This window comes from Accipiter gentilis, chromosome 10, assembly GCF_929443795.1.
Source record: "Accipiter gentilis chromosome 10, bAccGen1.1, whole genome shotgun sequence".
NCBI lineage: Eukaryota > Metazoa > Chordata > Aves > Accipitriformes > Accipitridae > Astur > Astur gentilis.
This window is the reverse complement of record NC_064889.1, coordinates 33557504-33574112: the sequence shown is the minus strand read 5'-3', so window position 1 is coordinate 33574112 and position 16609 is coordinate 33557504. Positions and strand designations below refer to the sequence as shown.

At 50.9% G+C, this 16609-nt stretch overlaps 1 protein-coding gene across 5 annotated transcripts in view; it reads left to right on the top strand.

Annotated features, from left to right (window-relative positions):
• TMEM104 (transmembrane protein 104) overlaps positions 1-13349 on the top strand; it is a 45043-nt gene extending 31694 nt beyond the window's left edge. For all 5 annotated transcript variants that reach the window (XM_049812318.1, XM_049812319.1, XM_049812320.1 and 2 more), the window contains one exon: positions 9591-13349. In XM_049812318.1, coding sequence (XP_049668275.1) covers positions 9591-10351 — 761 coding nt within the window. In that variant the 3' untranslated portion in view covers positions 10352-13349. The remainder of the gene's footprint in view (positions 1-9590) is intronic.
• Positions 13350-16609: the final 3260 nt, after the last annotated feature.

Sequence of the window (16609 nt, the reverse complement as noted above, 5' to 3'; positions counted from 1 at the left end):
GGGCCTGCCAAACACAGAGAGCTCATCTGGAAACAAGGCTGGCATGGCGAGGCGTTTCCCTGTCAGGAGCGATAGGAGCACAGAGGGTGGATCTGCATCTCCAGGTGGAGTGGGGCTGATGGCAGAGAGAGGGCTTCCAGAGGCATTGAGCTGTTGGCAGTCTTCTGAAGAATAGCAGCTTACACACTTGGCTGCAAAACTGATTGCCACCTCCTGTGGGTGAGTGCCAGTGGTTAAATTCAGTGCAGCAGTTGGTGCTTGAACTGCTGGCCTTATCTGTGCTTAGAGATCTCTCTTCTCTCAGAGGTGGTAGATGTGTAAGGGTTTGCCTACACAAGCTCTCATCCCTTTCCCAACTGTAAAAGCTCCTCAGGCTGCTGTGTCAGCCCTTTCCTGCTCATGCCTGAACTGCCTTGGGAGACTGAGCACAGGTACCCTAAGGGGTATGCCAGGGATCCTGTCTGCTGTGCTTCCCTGGAGAAAGAGCTAGTCTAGAAAAATAATTTGTTTAAATCCTGGTAATGGTGCTTACAGTGAAGCCTTGATTTGAGTTAGGGATAAAATTTTGTTGGCTCAGCCAGCTCTTGAGCAATGCTATTAAGAGCAGAGACAGGGCCCAGACGGGTTGACCAGGTAAGTATGAATCATCCTCTTGGGGTGAGGAGGATTCCTTCCCCAAACTGTAATTCCTTCCTTCCTTCCTTCCTTTCAGCTCCCTTCCACCTCAGCCTTACGGAATTGTAGAGCTGCTCTTAGCCCAAGTCCTTTACCAGTTTTGGTGCCTGTCTCCAAGTCTCTTACAAGGTTCTTGGAACAGGGTGTCTCCTGCAGAAGGCTAAACCAACTAAGCCTTCAATTCTGCTGTTTTGGACTTCAGGCTCTTTTTTCCTGGAGGGTTTAAATCTGTGGTGGCAATGGATTGCTCACTAAAGAGACTTGAATATCTAGCTGGTTTTTTTCCCCCCTTCTTTCTCCAATCCTGATCAAGTGGGTGGTGTTAGAGCTGCTGGAAGGCATGGCACAGCAAAAGGGACTGAGCCAGGTAAGTCTGATGCGATTCTCAAAGCAGAGGGGACATAGCTCGCTGGGGCACAGCCCTACCTCTTTATTATTGGATAATATTGGATAATAACTGTCTAGCAGCGTCATGGGAAAGGATATGGATTAGGAAAGATAACAAAAGGACAGGGCTTGGTGGAGCTCGGCAGCAAACATTGGGCTGTTGTGTATTAAGCAGCTAACCCGATTAATTGCAGCCTGTTACAGCCTGAGATGCCCAGCTCTATAGGTGAGGACTGTTGGCTTTAAAGACATTGGTAGCATGATTATCGCTGCTGTTATTGAAGAGGCACTGGCAAGTGTTCCCAGACAGCTCCCACGTGGGACATTTGCTCTATGTGCTGCTCTTGATGCTGTATTGTAGTTATTAGAAAGTATTGTATTTTAATAAAGAGGCATTTTATAGAGGAATAAACTTCTGGGTTTGGTTGCTGCAGGCTCAGTTCTCTCTCCCTGTAGCACAGTCGGATCATACCACATCTATTCAAGTAACTGCAGCCCTCAAGACAGAGCATTCCCAATCCTGTCTGAACTGTGGTCTCACAATTATATGCCCAGAAATAAAATCTCTCCCCTAGCTCTTTCCCCTGGCCAGTAAATGGAGGGGAAAAGGACAAGAATAGCTAGGAAGTCTGCATTAAGCTCTTTTCTCTGTCCCGTCCCCTTGCAGGATACTGCGTAGAAGGCTTCTAGGGAAGAAACTAGGAGAGGACTCTCCAGCGCGTGCTGGTGAGGCTGACTTTCCATATCTACTAATTTGTCTGATAGTTCTGCTCTCTCCATGAGAATCTTACTCTTTACAGGACTCCCCAGCACTTCTCTGCAGAGAACTGGTCTCAGACCATCTCACTTTGTGAGCAGGTTTCAGCTGCTGTAGTAACTGTTGTTGCCATCCTTAGCAAGCTTAACCAGCCAGGCTGGAGTTGATTCAGTGCAGAAACCTGGCATTGCTTTACTACGTCCTTTCACCTGCAGAGACTGAGAATTGTAGAGGAGGCTGATATAGGAGGGGGTAACAATTATCTGAAGTCCTGTATTTCCAGTCTCCTGCAGAGAGATTAGTCCACCCGTGTCCATGGTCCTCAAGGTGGCCTCTTTTCCACATTAGAAATGGAACTTTCTGCAAACAGCATAAGGGGGGACCAGTTTGATCTCTGCCCCTTTCCTTTCACAGAGCAGGGCATACTGGAGTGGCAAGGAAGAGGGAATTGGACTGTAAATCAGGACACTGTTGCGTGTTCATTCTGACAAGCTTCTTCAACAAAGTTAATTCATGTTCTTGCTTCCCTTTTGGAGCAGAAAAGGCTGCTGCCAGAGCCCGGGGTAAATAATTCACCAAGAGAAGTGAATATATTTATGAAGAGTTAGTTAAAAAGCTGTGCTTCTGTCATGCCTGCTTTCAGAGTTTTTGGCTGAGGAGCTCATTTCAGTGCTGTTTGTGGGGGGCAGTGGGGTGAAGCAGTACCTGTGTGAGTGAAAGAGCCTTGTTAGCTTCAGATGCAGATGGAGAGTGACGTGTGGTGCCAGACAAGACCACTGAAATACTGCCTGAGGAGTTGACGTTCCTGAAAAGAGCACTTTATCCAGGCAGCAGGAGATGAACTGATGGGTCTGGGAGCTGGAGAAGGGGACCTGAAAACGTAAGGACACGTTCAGCCCTGCAAAAGGGTCCGGATGATGGTGCCCACACAGATTTTCAGAGTGGGTGTGTGGAACGCAAAGGTGCTTTCTGTTCAGAGTGTGTTGTTGGAACAACATGATAAAAACTTTGCTGGGTAGGGCCCAAAGCAGGATGAGGAAGGTGTGGCTGAGGCTGCAGAGCACCTGGATTTCATGGGACATGGGTGCTCTGCGCTCAGTGCTTTCCAAAGCATGCACAGCCCTAGCTCAGGCTCATGGTGACACCAAAGTGCGTGTTACTCCCATCTCACAGAAGAATAAATTGTCACATGGAGAGAGAAGTGACTGTCAAAGCTAACAGACCAAGTCAACAGCAGAGCTCAGAGCTGAGTCCTGGTTGCAGAGGCTTTATGGTGCTTCTGCCAAAGGTGACCGGAGGAGAGAGGACAATAAAATACACAGGTAATTTTCCACCAGAAGCAAACAAGCCTTGCTGGCTGCTTTTTCCTTCCCATATGTTGAGATAAAGCATCCGTGATAAACACCAGAGTGCAGAGCTGTTTTTCTCCCTGTGAACTGTTGCTGGTGTGCAGATGTCTGTGGAGACCAGCTGATGTGGGCTGAGAGGGGCCAGCTTCACCGGTTTCACAGCAGGAGTTGTTACCATGGTAGGGGAGGCTACTTATAAATCTTGGTTATTGCATAGCAAACCCTGCCCCAGACGATTAAGAAAAGCATGGAAATGATGCCTTTACAGCAGAGAAGCCCTGCTGAACTGCTTTTTGACAGCCAAAAAGTCCTCGTGGTACTTTTTAATAAATTTTCCCTTTGTGAACGAAACGGGCTCTGCCTGGCCCGAGGCCAGGGTAGTGTCTAAGACGGTTGCAGCAGGAGCTAGCCAAACCTGGCAGAGTGGATGAGATGGCAGGGGGAGTGGAGGTGCCCGAGACGCTTTTTCTTGCCTGCCTGGTAAGCTGCATCACACTTCTGTGATCTTAGCATGCCCAACATGTGGCTGTGCTTGCCCTGCTGTATGAGCAACAGTCCCCTGCCATGTAGACCCTGCCTTAGGCTTTGGGGCAGGGAGGCTAACACTGACCCTGCAAGTCCCTGCTCTGCATTAGAGGAAGGAGCCACACTGATATCCCACAACTTTTGCTCATACCTTTCTTCTGGGAAGTAATTTCTCTCCTCTTCTCCTTCTGACATCTCTCTCCAGAGAATTGCTGTCTTCTATGAACGTATCCATCTTGCTTCCCCACAGTCTCTACACTCATAAATCCTTCATCTTCCTAGAGATGCTGTTTTAGGCTCTGTCATTCCCAAATCTGATCCTTAACTACTTCAGCTCCCACATCTGATGGAGCAAACCTGGTTTTCATGTAACCTCTTTACTGTCATTTCATATAGAAACCTCCTCTGAAAGTTGGAGTAATTTAACAGCTGCTGCTCTGGAATTTACACAGAGCTGGAGGTCATGAACAAGTGACAGGATATAGCTTCTGCAGAAGAAACTGGGTAAATGAGTTTTAAATTTAAGAATCAATGTCTTAATTTCAGATACTTTGTTCTGACAGCATGGTGAACTCTAGCTGTGCTTTAATACTTCAAATGCCACAGCATCTATAATGCCTGGCAGTTCCAGAGTTGCAGCAGGCTCTTAAACTTGCCCATAACACTGATGGAAGGCAGTTGGCCCTGGGGGGGGGTGGGCACCAGCATCCTAGGAAGACATCAGTAGCGAAGTAGACAACAAAACTGTTGGGTGGGGATGCAGAAATTAAGACTGTCTTGTCTTGACATGATGCTGTGTTGCTCAGTATGTACAGAGCAGATGCTCTTGCTTTTATGCCCTCTCTCTTGAAAGAGCTGCTTAACGTTAAACTAAATGAGATCTGTTCCTCTGTTTAACAGTGGTCTGCTGTGTTTTGGCTTGATGGAGGACCAGGATCAAGGTCAAGGTGGGGAGAGATCTTCCTCCCTCCAAAGAGAATGGGCTCAGGAAACTGATGAAAACATCCTCCTCTTGGAATCCATCATGCCACCTAATGTATGAAAAGGGAAGCAAGTGGCATGCGTTGTGAGAGGGCGATTCATTATCATTATTTCCTGGCATATTGATTCTCCGCTTCGACAAGAAAGCTCTGTCACACCGTCAGCCGGCGGTGACGGATGGCCCTGCCGCAAATGTGTCAGCAGCGCAACACGGCGCCTGCTTAAAGAAATGGCTGTGGGTGGGGGTAGGGGAGCAGCCAGGCGTGGGCCGCTCCACTGATAGTGGGGTGGTGTGGCTGTACACCACTGCCTCTCGGGATCCCTGGAAGGGATGGCAGGCAGGTACAGTGATGTTCTCACCAGGCTTTCCTTGTGGAAGGAGGAATGAGAGTAGGGACAGAGTTGGAGAAGATGTTACTCAAGCTGTGGTGAATGGATGTGCAAGCTCGCTCTTCCTCTGACCTTACGTTTGTGACCCTTAAAATGCAGGTGTTTGTCATGTAAACTTTGTTCTGGTTTATTTTTTCCCCCAGTTAGTCTTTTACTCATCCCTAGTTTGTGGCTGTCTACCCCCATGCTTTCTAGAGCCACTAAAACCATCCTTGTTGTAACTGGGACCAATGCTCTGAAGGTTGAAGTTAACTGTTGAACCTGTGAGGCAACATCTGTCTTTGGCCCTCCTTCCTGCAATCACAGAGAGGTTATGCAATGCCACGGTTCTGCAGAACCTCACTTCTGAGCTTGCTTCCCCCTTGCCAAGCCACTTCTTTCTGAATTACATGACAGAGCATCTCTCTCCTCCCTGTTTCCCAGGGTAGCTCAGTTCAGGATCTTCTCCATTATTTTCCATGTGCCAATAGAGAGACAGAAGTGGGGCACCAGGTGAAACATCTCAAAAGCATAGTGTCTTGCCAGGGATGCAGGGGAGGGTTAAGCCAGAAACTCATTCTGAGCTTCAGTTCTTTTTTCAGGAACCTACCATGATGGTGGAAAACCCCCTATGTTTTAGCCTTGGACTTCTTTTCTGCAATGTGCTTTCGGCAGAAAGATGAAGCTTATGTACAAAACAGCATTTTTCATTTACAAAGGTGCTTGTTCTGACTGCAAAACAATCCTTAACTTAGAATGGCTAAATTATCTCCACTTTGCAGCTCTGTTATGCTTCTATCAAAGTTCACAAAAAAGGATTTTTTAATATATCAGACTCTCATATTTCCCAAAATGCTTCCCAAAATTACCTGGATGTGTGCTCATCCACATTCATTCTTCTTCCACCTGCAAGAAGAGCTGCCCTATCTCTGAATCCAACACCTCCTGAGTTGAGCAGGACAGGCAGCAGTAGCTGTCTGCAAGGTCTGTTTTGTCTCAGAAGAGCCAGTTTTTGCTCCTTAAAGAGTGAGAGGAGGGGTCTGTAGGGAAAGCGGTTGGACAGTTGGATGATATTCATCCTTCAGTAAAAATGACGCTCAAACATCTAGAGGAGAGAAGATGAGACAAGAAATGTCCTCTGTGCCTTGTTGACTGCCAGGCCTGTCTGTGGTGTGGGGGTTTGGAGTGGGTCTGACACTGTTGGAAAATCAGGCCAAGCAAAGCCCTCAATTGCGTTTTAAGCACTTGTATAAAACAGGGTTTAAAACAAAGTTTTCATGTAACCTACTAACAGTCCATGGTAGTATTGCTGTCCACCTCACTCTGTGGCTCAGGGTGCTGTTGGTCGTGGTATCTGAAGGTGTTTCATCCCTGGAGCACATTGCTTATATCCTCTGTCCTGTGTATAGAGGAACAGATGAATGTCTGATTTCGCCAGGATCCTTGTGGTGAAGGAACGCTGTTGGACAGTTGGTGTGGCAACTGCAGGTGACTTGAAATTGTATAGTGTGACTCTCTCTTCAGCATGCTGTCCCAGGTAGAGGAGGATGTGAGCGGGAGCTTTGTGTGTGCGTGAGGATTCTGTCCTGCCTCTTGTCTGCTCAAAGCTGCCTGTCACTCAGGGTCTGTCATCTTCTTTTCATCTTGATTTATCATCCAGCATAACTAGGTTTCAGAGTTTCATTTTTGGGCTTGCCTCCTCCCAGGGACAGAGAGATAAATCTGGCATGCAATTGTTTTAGCTCTCTGGTTCCAGGAGTGAGAGACTCTTCTGCTGCAGGGAGTGAGAGAAAACACAACCATTCAGGCAGGGCTGCTGTTGTCTTCTCTGGGGCTGGAATTGTGCAGGGAGGTTTCCAGTTTACCCGGCACCACTTCTCTCAAGGATCATGCGTCTGCAGAGCACCAGTGCTAGGGCAGGAGGAGCACAGCTTGCCTTGTTGGAAACAGTGCTAGTTTAGATCTTAGTATTAGATCATCACTCCTTGTAACTTTAATACATTTAATTTCTGCAAGAAGTGTTTAAGGAAAAAGGAGGGTTATGAATTCTAGCTGCTTAAGCCAAAGACTTCTATCCATCATTTAGAGAATCCACAGGAATTCTGTTCCTTCGGTGCTCCCTGCCAGAAAAGCGCATGTCAGGGCAGAAGAGAGCCTGTGGGTTTCTAACTGAAGAGATGCTCTGAGGATGGGGTGCCAGCCTGGAAGTTCCCCTGAACTGGTCTTGTTAGCACTGGTGTGGAAAACGGGGCTTTGAGCCAATGGTGAGAGTGAGTTTGGGGGATGGAAATAGGTCGCTCTTCACTCTGCTGAGCAGAGCAGGTGGAGATTTACGGTCTAGTGTGCAGGGGAAGAGGTGCAAGACTTCTGCAGTTACATCTAGTCCAGATACAGGACCAGCTCAGGATTGGGCTGCTGAGGCTGACCACCTCTCCCAAGCGAGAAGGAAAGGAATGGTCTCCGCATACTTCCAGAGCTGCCTAACCTGGTTTCTGTTATTGCTCAAGGCACCTTCTTCTTTTCCTTGTAGCCTGTGCAGCACTGGGGAGTGCAGACAATGACACATCACCTGCAACACAGCTCTTTCTGGCTATCTTGCTGTAGCAGATATGGCTGGCAAGTGTCTCCCCTCTGGGGAGCAATGCAGGAGGCACAACAACTGCACCTGTGTTCACAGTGCCCCTCACTAGCTGGCTTGAGTGAAGGCGAGGGGAATTGCACACCCCCAGAGCAATGAGCTGTTGCTTTCCACAGCCCTCTGTGACTGCTCTTGGGGAAGTAAATAGAGCCCAGCACTCCCAAAGTGGCCTGGCCCTTGTGGTGTCATGAAGGAATAGATCTGCTGTCATCAGTCCAGTGTTCGTGGAGAGCTGTTAGACTTGCCCTGTCACTGGGAAACAGTTGGAAGCGAGAGGTTTCCTGAGGCACCACGAGGTGAAATGCGGTGTGTAGCTTGGTAAGGGCTCAGCACAAAGCTGGTGTTTGCTGCAGGAAGAAAAGGAGGATTGCTGTGAGAGGAGAAACTGGGTTTTGGAGAGTGCCGGGAGTGCACAGGAGGCGATGTTCAGTTAAGGTTAATCTGGGCTTGCTGTGGACAGAAGAGACGGCGTTCGCTAACTGGTCTGTAACTATCTTTCCTAGTACCGTCCCTGGCAGGGCTTCTCAACTCCAGCCACCTGTGTCAGGCGGAGCAGTACTGGGCACAGAGCAAGGCAGCGTCCTTGTCACCCCACCGTGAGCCTGCCCGGCTCACAGCACCAGTGGCCAGCCTCCTATGGGCTTGGCCGCAGGACTGTGTGCTGCTCTGTTTAATTCCTCTGTATTTATATTTATGACATTCAGAGTTGTCCATAGTAGTAGTCTCAGCATTTTGTTACTTTTTTCATTGCCTGATAATTCACAGCTCTGCTCCGACGCCTCAAACCAGTGCAGGAGACGGCTCTGTGCAAGCTACAGCGGCCCATCCATTGCCAGCACCAGACTGTAAATCTTGCTGCTCGCTGCCCTGCCAGGCAGGTTTTTTTTCCCGTTTCTTGTTAACTCCAGCAGCTGATGATCATCTTTCCCAGGTCGATGTGATTTCTGTGACACCAGAATTAGTTTTCTGCTGGTTTTATGTGCCATGCTAGGAATAACAGTCTAGCAGTAACTGCTTCTGGCTCGAATTTCCACCAGTGGAGTAAATAAGGGCATTAGCCCAATCTCCTCAATTCATTTTGGTCCATAGCATGTTGCATTTTGTGATAAGCTTTGTAAAATGTTTTTAGGCTTTTCCCTGACATAAGTGAAGGGGAGACATGCAGACTTTGTGCCTAGAAGTGATGAATTTTAATAGCAGTCTTTCAGTGCTGCTTTAGTCCCTTCCAGACTGGCTTCTCCACCCTGGGATTAACTACAGACAGCCTGTTCCTCCTGCCCAGGAAATGGCTGGCTAGTTCTTGCTCTATCGTGCTTGACACATCGCAGGAACAGGAACGCTTGGTAGTAGCTGCTGCTCCTGTGCATCTGCCTGTGTACATAGGTGAGGTCTTGGAAACATTAGTCCAGTTGCAAATGTGTAGGAATATTACTGGGATTGACTGCAGCCAGGTTTAATCTTTTCTTCCTTTAGAGGTCAAAGCTCAAACATCTCTAAGCCATTTTTAAATGGTGATGTTTAGCGAAGGTGTGTGGCAGAAGCATCCATGGACTGAGACCCTTGAGAGTGATGGGTTTAGCCAGCCCATGTTAGCGTTACATTTCTGAAGGGCCCAGAGCAACTGTTTGCTGTTGGGGGTGGGAGGGTGAGTCCCTGTGGGAAGGAGACTGGAGGGAGATGCCTGCCAAAGGCAGTCCTGAGTCCATTCCCTTATCTGCTGACTAGCACTGAAAGCGAGTCGTGATTAATTCCTGTGCACCTTGCCTGTGATGTACCACCTTCTCCAGAGATAAGGAGATGCTCTTGTGGAACAGGAGAGAGAGCTGGTGCCAAGACTGCTGGTGCCAATGGGAGGAGGGTCGTGGGGAGTGCAGACCTGGGCTTGACCTGAAACCTTCTCTCTCTCCAGCTTTCATCCTCATGATTATTCTGGCCCTCATCCGCATCAGCAGAGGCCAAGCTGAAGGTCACCCGTCCATGGCCCAGCTATCGGGCATCCGCAATCTCTTTGGGGTGTGCGTCTACTCCTTCATGTGCCAGCACTCCCTGCCATCCCTCATCACACCCATCTCCAAGAAGAAGCATGTCAACAAGCTCGTGCTGCTCGATTACATCCTGATCCTGGCTTTCTACAGCCTCCTGTCCTTCACTGCCATTTACTGCTTCCGCAATGATACCCTCATGGACATGTACACGCTCAACTTCACCAACTGTGAGATCATCAACATTGCCTTCATTCGCTACTTCCTGGGCCTCTTCCCCGTCTTCACCATCAGCACCAACTTCCCCATCATCGCAGTGACCCTGCGCAACAACTGGAAGACCCTTTTCCACAGAGAAGGAGGGACCTACCCGTGGGTGGTGGATAGGATTGTCTTTCCTGCCATCACACTGATTCCCCCAGTGCTGGTGGCTTTCTGCACCCACGATCTGGAGTCCTTGGTGGGGATCACGGGAGCCTATGCTGGGAACGGGATACAGTATCTCATTCCAGCTTTCCTCGCGTACTGCAGTCGGAAGGACACTCAGCTGGTCTTCGGCAGTGGGACGGTTAACAAGCACCTCTCCCCTTTCCGGCACACTTTCTGGATTGTGTTTGTGCTCATATGGGGCTTTTCTTGCTTTGTGTTTGTGACTGCAAACATTGTCCTGAGTGAGTCAAAACTCTGATGTGGGGGTAGCGGCACGCTCCCTCCTGCGCTCCAGAGACTTCAGCATTTCAGCTCCCCCTCTGGGACTGTGGAGTGGGGGGAGAGGCAGCATGAAGGGAAGTTTCCAGGCCATTGGCCTGGTGGCACAGGTTAATAGACCTGGACACAGACTTTCTTCACTCCATTTTGGGTGTGGATGGAGTGGACTCAGCCTTGTTACAACTTGGTTCTCAGACCCGCTATACAAAGCCATGGGGCTGAGCCCTTGGCAGCCTGCACGATTAACCAGTGTCCAGCCATTTCTGCCTTCAGCTCTGTTGGAGCATCACTTTCTCTGTCCCTGCAGTGGCTCTCTGTGTGCTGCAGGTCTCAGCACACAGGAGAGCAGACAGCCTTGGTTGCTCACTACACTAATTGGCTAAATGTCCCTTCTCCCAAAGGCAGGGACGTGCTGTGCAGAATCTGGCAGGAGTTTGGGAGAACTGAGTCTCTTCTTTCTGCTGAGACCCTTCAAATCAACCTCCTGTACCAGTTGAAGGAAGAAATTAGGGTGGGAGTAGACATAATTCAGAAGAAAATAATTTTGTGCTCTGTTACTTTTTTTTTTTCTAGAGGCATTAACCTGTTTGTGCACCACGGATTGCCTGGGATCTGAGATCTTTTGCTTAGAGCTGGAATTCTCCAGCCCAGGAGTTTACATTCACACTTCTCATCCTGTTCTCCTGTGCTGTGGCAACCCCAGCTGGACAGAGCAATGCCCCTACGCATGCAGGGATACAGCTCTTCACCCCTGGAAAGGAAACTGCAGCCTTGCTTCCCTTGGCTCCTGCATGCAGCTCAGTGGCTTCAGCTGGCAGAGCCCTTCTCCCTTTCTTACCTTTGCACCAGGCTGATACAACCAGCCAGACCCTGACTCCAGTGGTCAGGATTTGTGTTGGCTGGGGAGGTGCTAATTACCCAGTCCTGACACGTGTGAGGCCTGTAAGAGCTCTGGCTCTGCACACTGATGCGTTTCCAGCCTCCTGTGCTGGGTAATTAGCCTTGAAACAAGGTGGGTGTTAACTCAAGGGAATGGGCTCGTGCCAGGAGGAAGCGGCAGTGCCCTGGCTCAGCCCTGCCTGCCTGCAGGAGCAGAGCTCCCAAGTGCTCTAGGAGAACAAAAACTGAAACCTCCTGGAACTGGCGTTGAATCCCCCCCTCTTCTCTTTCTGCACAGGGTTAAGGTGGGCTTTGGGCTGGTGCTGCTCAGCTTATCTGAGAATTGGGCTGCCTGTGCTCTAGGTGAGTCTCTGCTTTTGAGGCTACTGGTGGTCACTGTACTACCACATGGTGACAAACAGCACTGGGTCCTGTGCTCTGAGACCCTTGGGCAAAGATCATATGGGTTTTCCTAATAATAGGAAGAACTTCAAAAGTTTTCACCTGAAAAATTTTAAACCCCCACCCCCTTATTAAAGCAGGTTCAAAGCCAGGTGCATGTCACTTACATTAGATCCTCTTGCCCTCTGCACTTGCTGCAGTATTAAGTGTCACCGCTTGCTAAAGCAGGCTTTGAACTGCAGCTCTTTTTAATCAAGCTCTGTTTTCAAGTAGGACTTTCTGGTTTCCATATGACCTGAAGTGCTCCTCCTGGGGGAATATGCAAGTACCTGGAGCTGTATAAAAACACTTCATGGCTTTTAACGCAAAAACCTGCACCTCTCAAACCTGAGCACCGCTACTGTGTCCTTGCCGAGCTGCTTAGAGAGGATCCAGGGGGACTGTTTGCCTCCTCTCCAGCTTGATCCTAGACAGGCATTGGCAGCCCTTGCTAGTGAGTTTAAACATCCCCAAGTGCTCCGGAGAAGCTGATGTGGCATCTTCGGTGCCAAATTAACAAGTTATTTTACAGGTAGCTGATGCTGGTGTCTCATTTAGGAAGAGGTATGTTGGAGGGCAAATTCATGGGGCAGCTGAGCTGGGAGCCACCTGCGAGGCAGCTGGGAGCTGGGCAGAGCCGGAGGGAGGAATTTAATACTGATGAAATTAGCCTTTGGAAAGCTGGAGAGGCTGCAGGGGCTGTTCCTCTACACAAGTGCACAGGTGTGGGTTTATGGAGGGGGCTGAGGCCTTTTGACTGCACTGTCTGCCCTAGGCTGCCCGTGCTTCGCAAGGCACTTGGCTCAGCCTCCATCTCTTCAAGTGCCCATTTCAATCTCTTGCCTTCACATTTCAGTGCCAGCCGGAGAACGGGGCTGTTCCGTTATTTCATCTCCTCTCATCCTCCCTTTCCCTCTTAGCGCTGCCCTTGGTCTCCCTCCCTTCCTCCCCCTACTTCATACAGGGTAGCCTCCCACCTGCCTTCCTTGGGGTGGGAGGAGGGAGGGAGCCCAGCCTGGCGCACCCTCTCCTGCCATCTCTTACAGTTAAAGACGTGCCTTCTCTTCCCGGGCCTGGGTGACCACCTCTCCTCCTCGGCACGGTGCGTGGCAGCGACTTCTAAGGGGCCTTGGCTCTAAGAGCTGCTTGCATCCAAGTTCTGGATGCAGTGGTGCGGTGAGGGCTCCCATCCTGGCCCCAGCCTTTGCCGTGGTACCTTACCGAGAAGGACTCTGGTCCCCGAGGAGCACGAGTGCTTTCTTAAATAAATAACCACAAATTCCCAGACACCCGCTGTCCTTGCACAGCAGCAAAACAAATCTATCTGAGGAATTGGGGTGATTAACGGAAAGAAGCTCTACGGCAGAGAGACCATTTTTCATATAAAACATGACAGCAATGCCTTAAAAATTACTGGATAAAGCGGGAAGGGGAGGGCTCAGCAGAGCCAGCACTGGCTGGCGGGGGACATTAGGTGACCTGGGCTCGGCGCGGGGCAGGAGCTCCCTCCTCTCGCCCATCACAAATAAGTCCATTTTTGTTTGGCCATTATCAACACTAACAGTTCGTTATTACAGATTCTCACGTGATGCTTGTCCTGGCTGTAATTAGTTTTTAAAAAACGGGATTGAAAACAATAAAATGCACATTATACATCTGGTTTAGTCTGGCTTCTTTTTCCACCTGCTTCCTCCTCTCATGCGTGCTCTGAGCAGCTATTCCTGGAGGGGACGGCCGTGACTGATGGGGCTGCGGGCCAAGGAGAAATGGCAAGCGGAGAGGCTAATGGAGACCCTCACCTTTTCTTCTCTATTAGCCTCCTGCAACTCTGGGTGGTAGCTGCAAACTCAATTAAAACATCTGTACTTTCCCTTTCTCAATTATGCCTCCTTACACTTAAAACCAAACAAATTGAATTGCTCCACCGCCTCGGGCTGCAAAGGCAGTTTCTGCCAACAAATTTATTATCACCATAAAGCGCAGCTTGATTTATGTTAAAATATTAAAACAGATCTTTATGATGGAAATAAACACTTTCTGCTGTGATTCTCTCGAAGGACCTCACAAGCAGCGGAGGATTTCGGGGCTTGGGCTATAAATCTGAGATCAAACTGGCATCGGGGATGGATTCAGTCTTTTGCAGCACTTCGAAGAGCAACGGCCAGGGAAGGAAAAACAAAAACCTCGAGCCTGAGAGGCAAGTTTAGATGAGGCTTGAACATTGCCAAGGAGCAGCGTGTCACTTGGGGCTGGGGGGGGGGTGGGGGTGGGGGTGTTAGCTGTTTAAAGGTTTGTGAGAAGATGCTCACAGGCCTTTTTCCCACATGGGTTTGGGCAGTCAGGCCCTGACCCCAGGAGCTGTCGGCATGGGAGCTGCCAGCAGCCCGTAGCGATGCCCGGGCAGCTTTGTGCTGGGACGAAGGGCTGCTTCCACTGGCTCAGCAGCCGGCACCTCCCTAAGGTGCCGCAGCCCCCAGGGCTCCCCCCAGCCTGGGAGAGGTGATGCTTGGCCATGCAGAGCAGGGCTTGGAGGGTTTGTGCCCTGGCTGGTGCTGGGGGTTGGATGGGACCCTGGGGTTGGTTTTGTGCCACGACTTTGCCCTGGCAGGAGGCAGGAACCGGGAGGTGGCTGTGTGTGCTGCTCCCTCGAGCTTCCTTGGGCATGGGCATGGCAACACCTTGCCATCCCTGTACTGGTACCAACACTTTCCTGGCCCTGTACCGTTTCTGGTTGTACCATTCGTGATTTAACCAGCTGCCCCCACCCTCACCAGAGCCACCATCTCCCCATAAGCAGCACCAATGTGTCCTTGCCATTGGAAACCTCTTCCCCACGGCTGACCCATGCTGGCCTGCCTTGTTGCCCCGTTCCTCAGCAGGATGGGTCTCAATCCTGAGCAATAGGGGCAGTGAAACTAATACATGCCATGGCAATGCCGGAGCCGGCAGAGGCGGGGGGGGGGGGGGGGGGGTGTTGGGGGAGGCCTGTCATCTGGGGGGGCCACTGCCTGCCCCCTCCCAGTGGGGCTGAGCCCCAGAGGCGGGTGGCCAGCAGTGAGCTGGCCATATTTCTCTTTGCTCATAAATGGCAGGCTGCAGTGTCCCAGGGCGGCACGGGTGCCAGAGCCGGCTGAATTAAAAAGTGATTGATTAGACAATTTCACCAAAAAGAAATAATATCCCTCAGTGGCTGTTAAGCACTAAACTACCCAACCCCTGTTTTGGAAAGTCCGGTCAGAGGGTGCTTCCAGGCTACTGCTTCCCTGCAGATTTGTCCCTGGTGCACCCCGGGACGAGGGGATGCTGCAGAAACAGCTCAGCCCTTCCTTGGCCTGGGGAGGGGGGGGTCACCCAGCTCCCACCCACTCTGGGCTGCTCGTTCCCCTGTGCCCCATTTGGCTCCTCTCCCACCAGCACCCATTTAGCACCCGGCACTGGGAATGGGAGAAAACTGGTGCTCTTCCATCCCAATTAGCATGTAAAGATGATTATGCAAATGCCACCATGGTAGCAGGGGACCTGGGTGCTGGGCTGCCGCATGGGGCACCCAGGACGGCTCTGGCTTTACAGCGGGGTGCTGACACACATCCCTGGGGCCACCTCCCCTGGGAGCACCCACAGCACCCCCCGTCCCCCTGTCCCTCACTGCCCTCAGCCTCCTGCAGCAAAGCCCTTCAATAAAACATGAAGCAAATCCATTTGGCCTCTGCTGAGTCACCGGGGACATCACTAATTAATTTAAAATGTGGACTGGGGATTTTTGATTTTTTTTTTTTTTTTTTCCCTTTTCCACGCCTTTTTGTTCTCACAGCCCCAACCCTGGCTCAGGCTTGACCCTGACCCGCAGGTGCAGCTGTGTGTGCTGGCTTCCTCGTGCCAGAAGGCCACAATTTGGGGGAAAGCTCCTCAGGCCACATTGGAGCCTCTTGGGGACCAGACTGTCACCCCCGGGTGTGTCTGGGGCACCCAGCTGGGGAGACCTGCCCCGGGCAAATAAGTGCCATCGCCTGGGGCAGCCTGGCAAGGATCCCCTTGCCTTCAACCGGGTTTATTTATTTATGGCCTGTGTTTATATACCAGCACCTCCCTCTCTCGCTACAAGGCTTTGGAGGGGCTGCCAAAGCAATTAAGACACAATTGCGATGATAAATAAGTAAAGGGAATTAAAGCGCTGGCACAGGCGTGTGATGGCAGCCAGGCTGGGGGATGGGAGTGGGGGGGGGGTGGGGGGGGCACTGGCTGGATTTAACCCCAGACAGATGGGTGGATGGATTGACAGACGGATCGACAGACAGACATTGCCAGTGCTCTCAACTCCAGGCCACACGTGGCCAGGTCCTTCCTGAACTCCCCGGGGGCTTTGCAGCCCTCCCGAGGCAGGGCTGGGTGTCCCGGAGCAGTCCCTGCCATCGTCCCCTCGCTGTTACTGGCCCCGGCTGCTCGGTGGCTGCCAGCAACCCTAACAGCTGCTTTTGAATAGGAAAAAAAAATAAAATACACCGGAGCTGTAGAGCAGCTTCTTGGGGGGACATTCATCCAGGCAGGTGATGCTGAACCAGCTGGAAAGAGGGGTTGAGGGTTGGCATCTCCCTGGGACAGCCTGCCAGCCTGCCATGGGCAGCTTTACATAGCCCCGGGATGGGGCTGACACCACTCGGCAAACCTATGGCCGCTGCCCTGTGGCCCCAGTGGCCTCAGGTCCTGCTTCCCCCAAACCATCTCCCCAGCCCGGTGCTGCCTGTGAATCACAGCCGCCCCTGCCCGTGCCCCCGCCAGCCCTGCAGGGAAAGGGCTGTGTTAGACATGTACATCAAGAGAAGAATTAAACCCGGCCCATCTATTGCGCCTGATTTATGGCTCCATCAGCCCTGGGAAGGTGGGAAGAATTTTTTTCCCTTTCTCATTCCCCCACAGCACA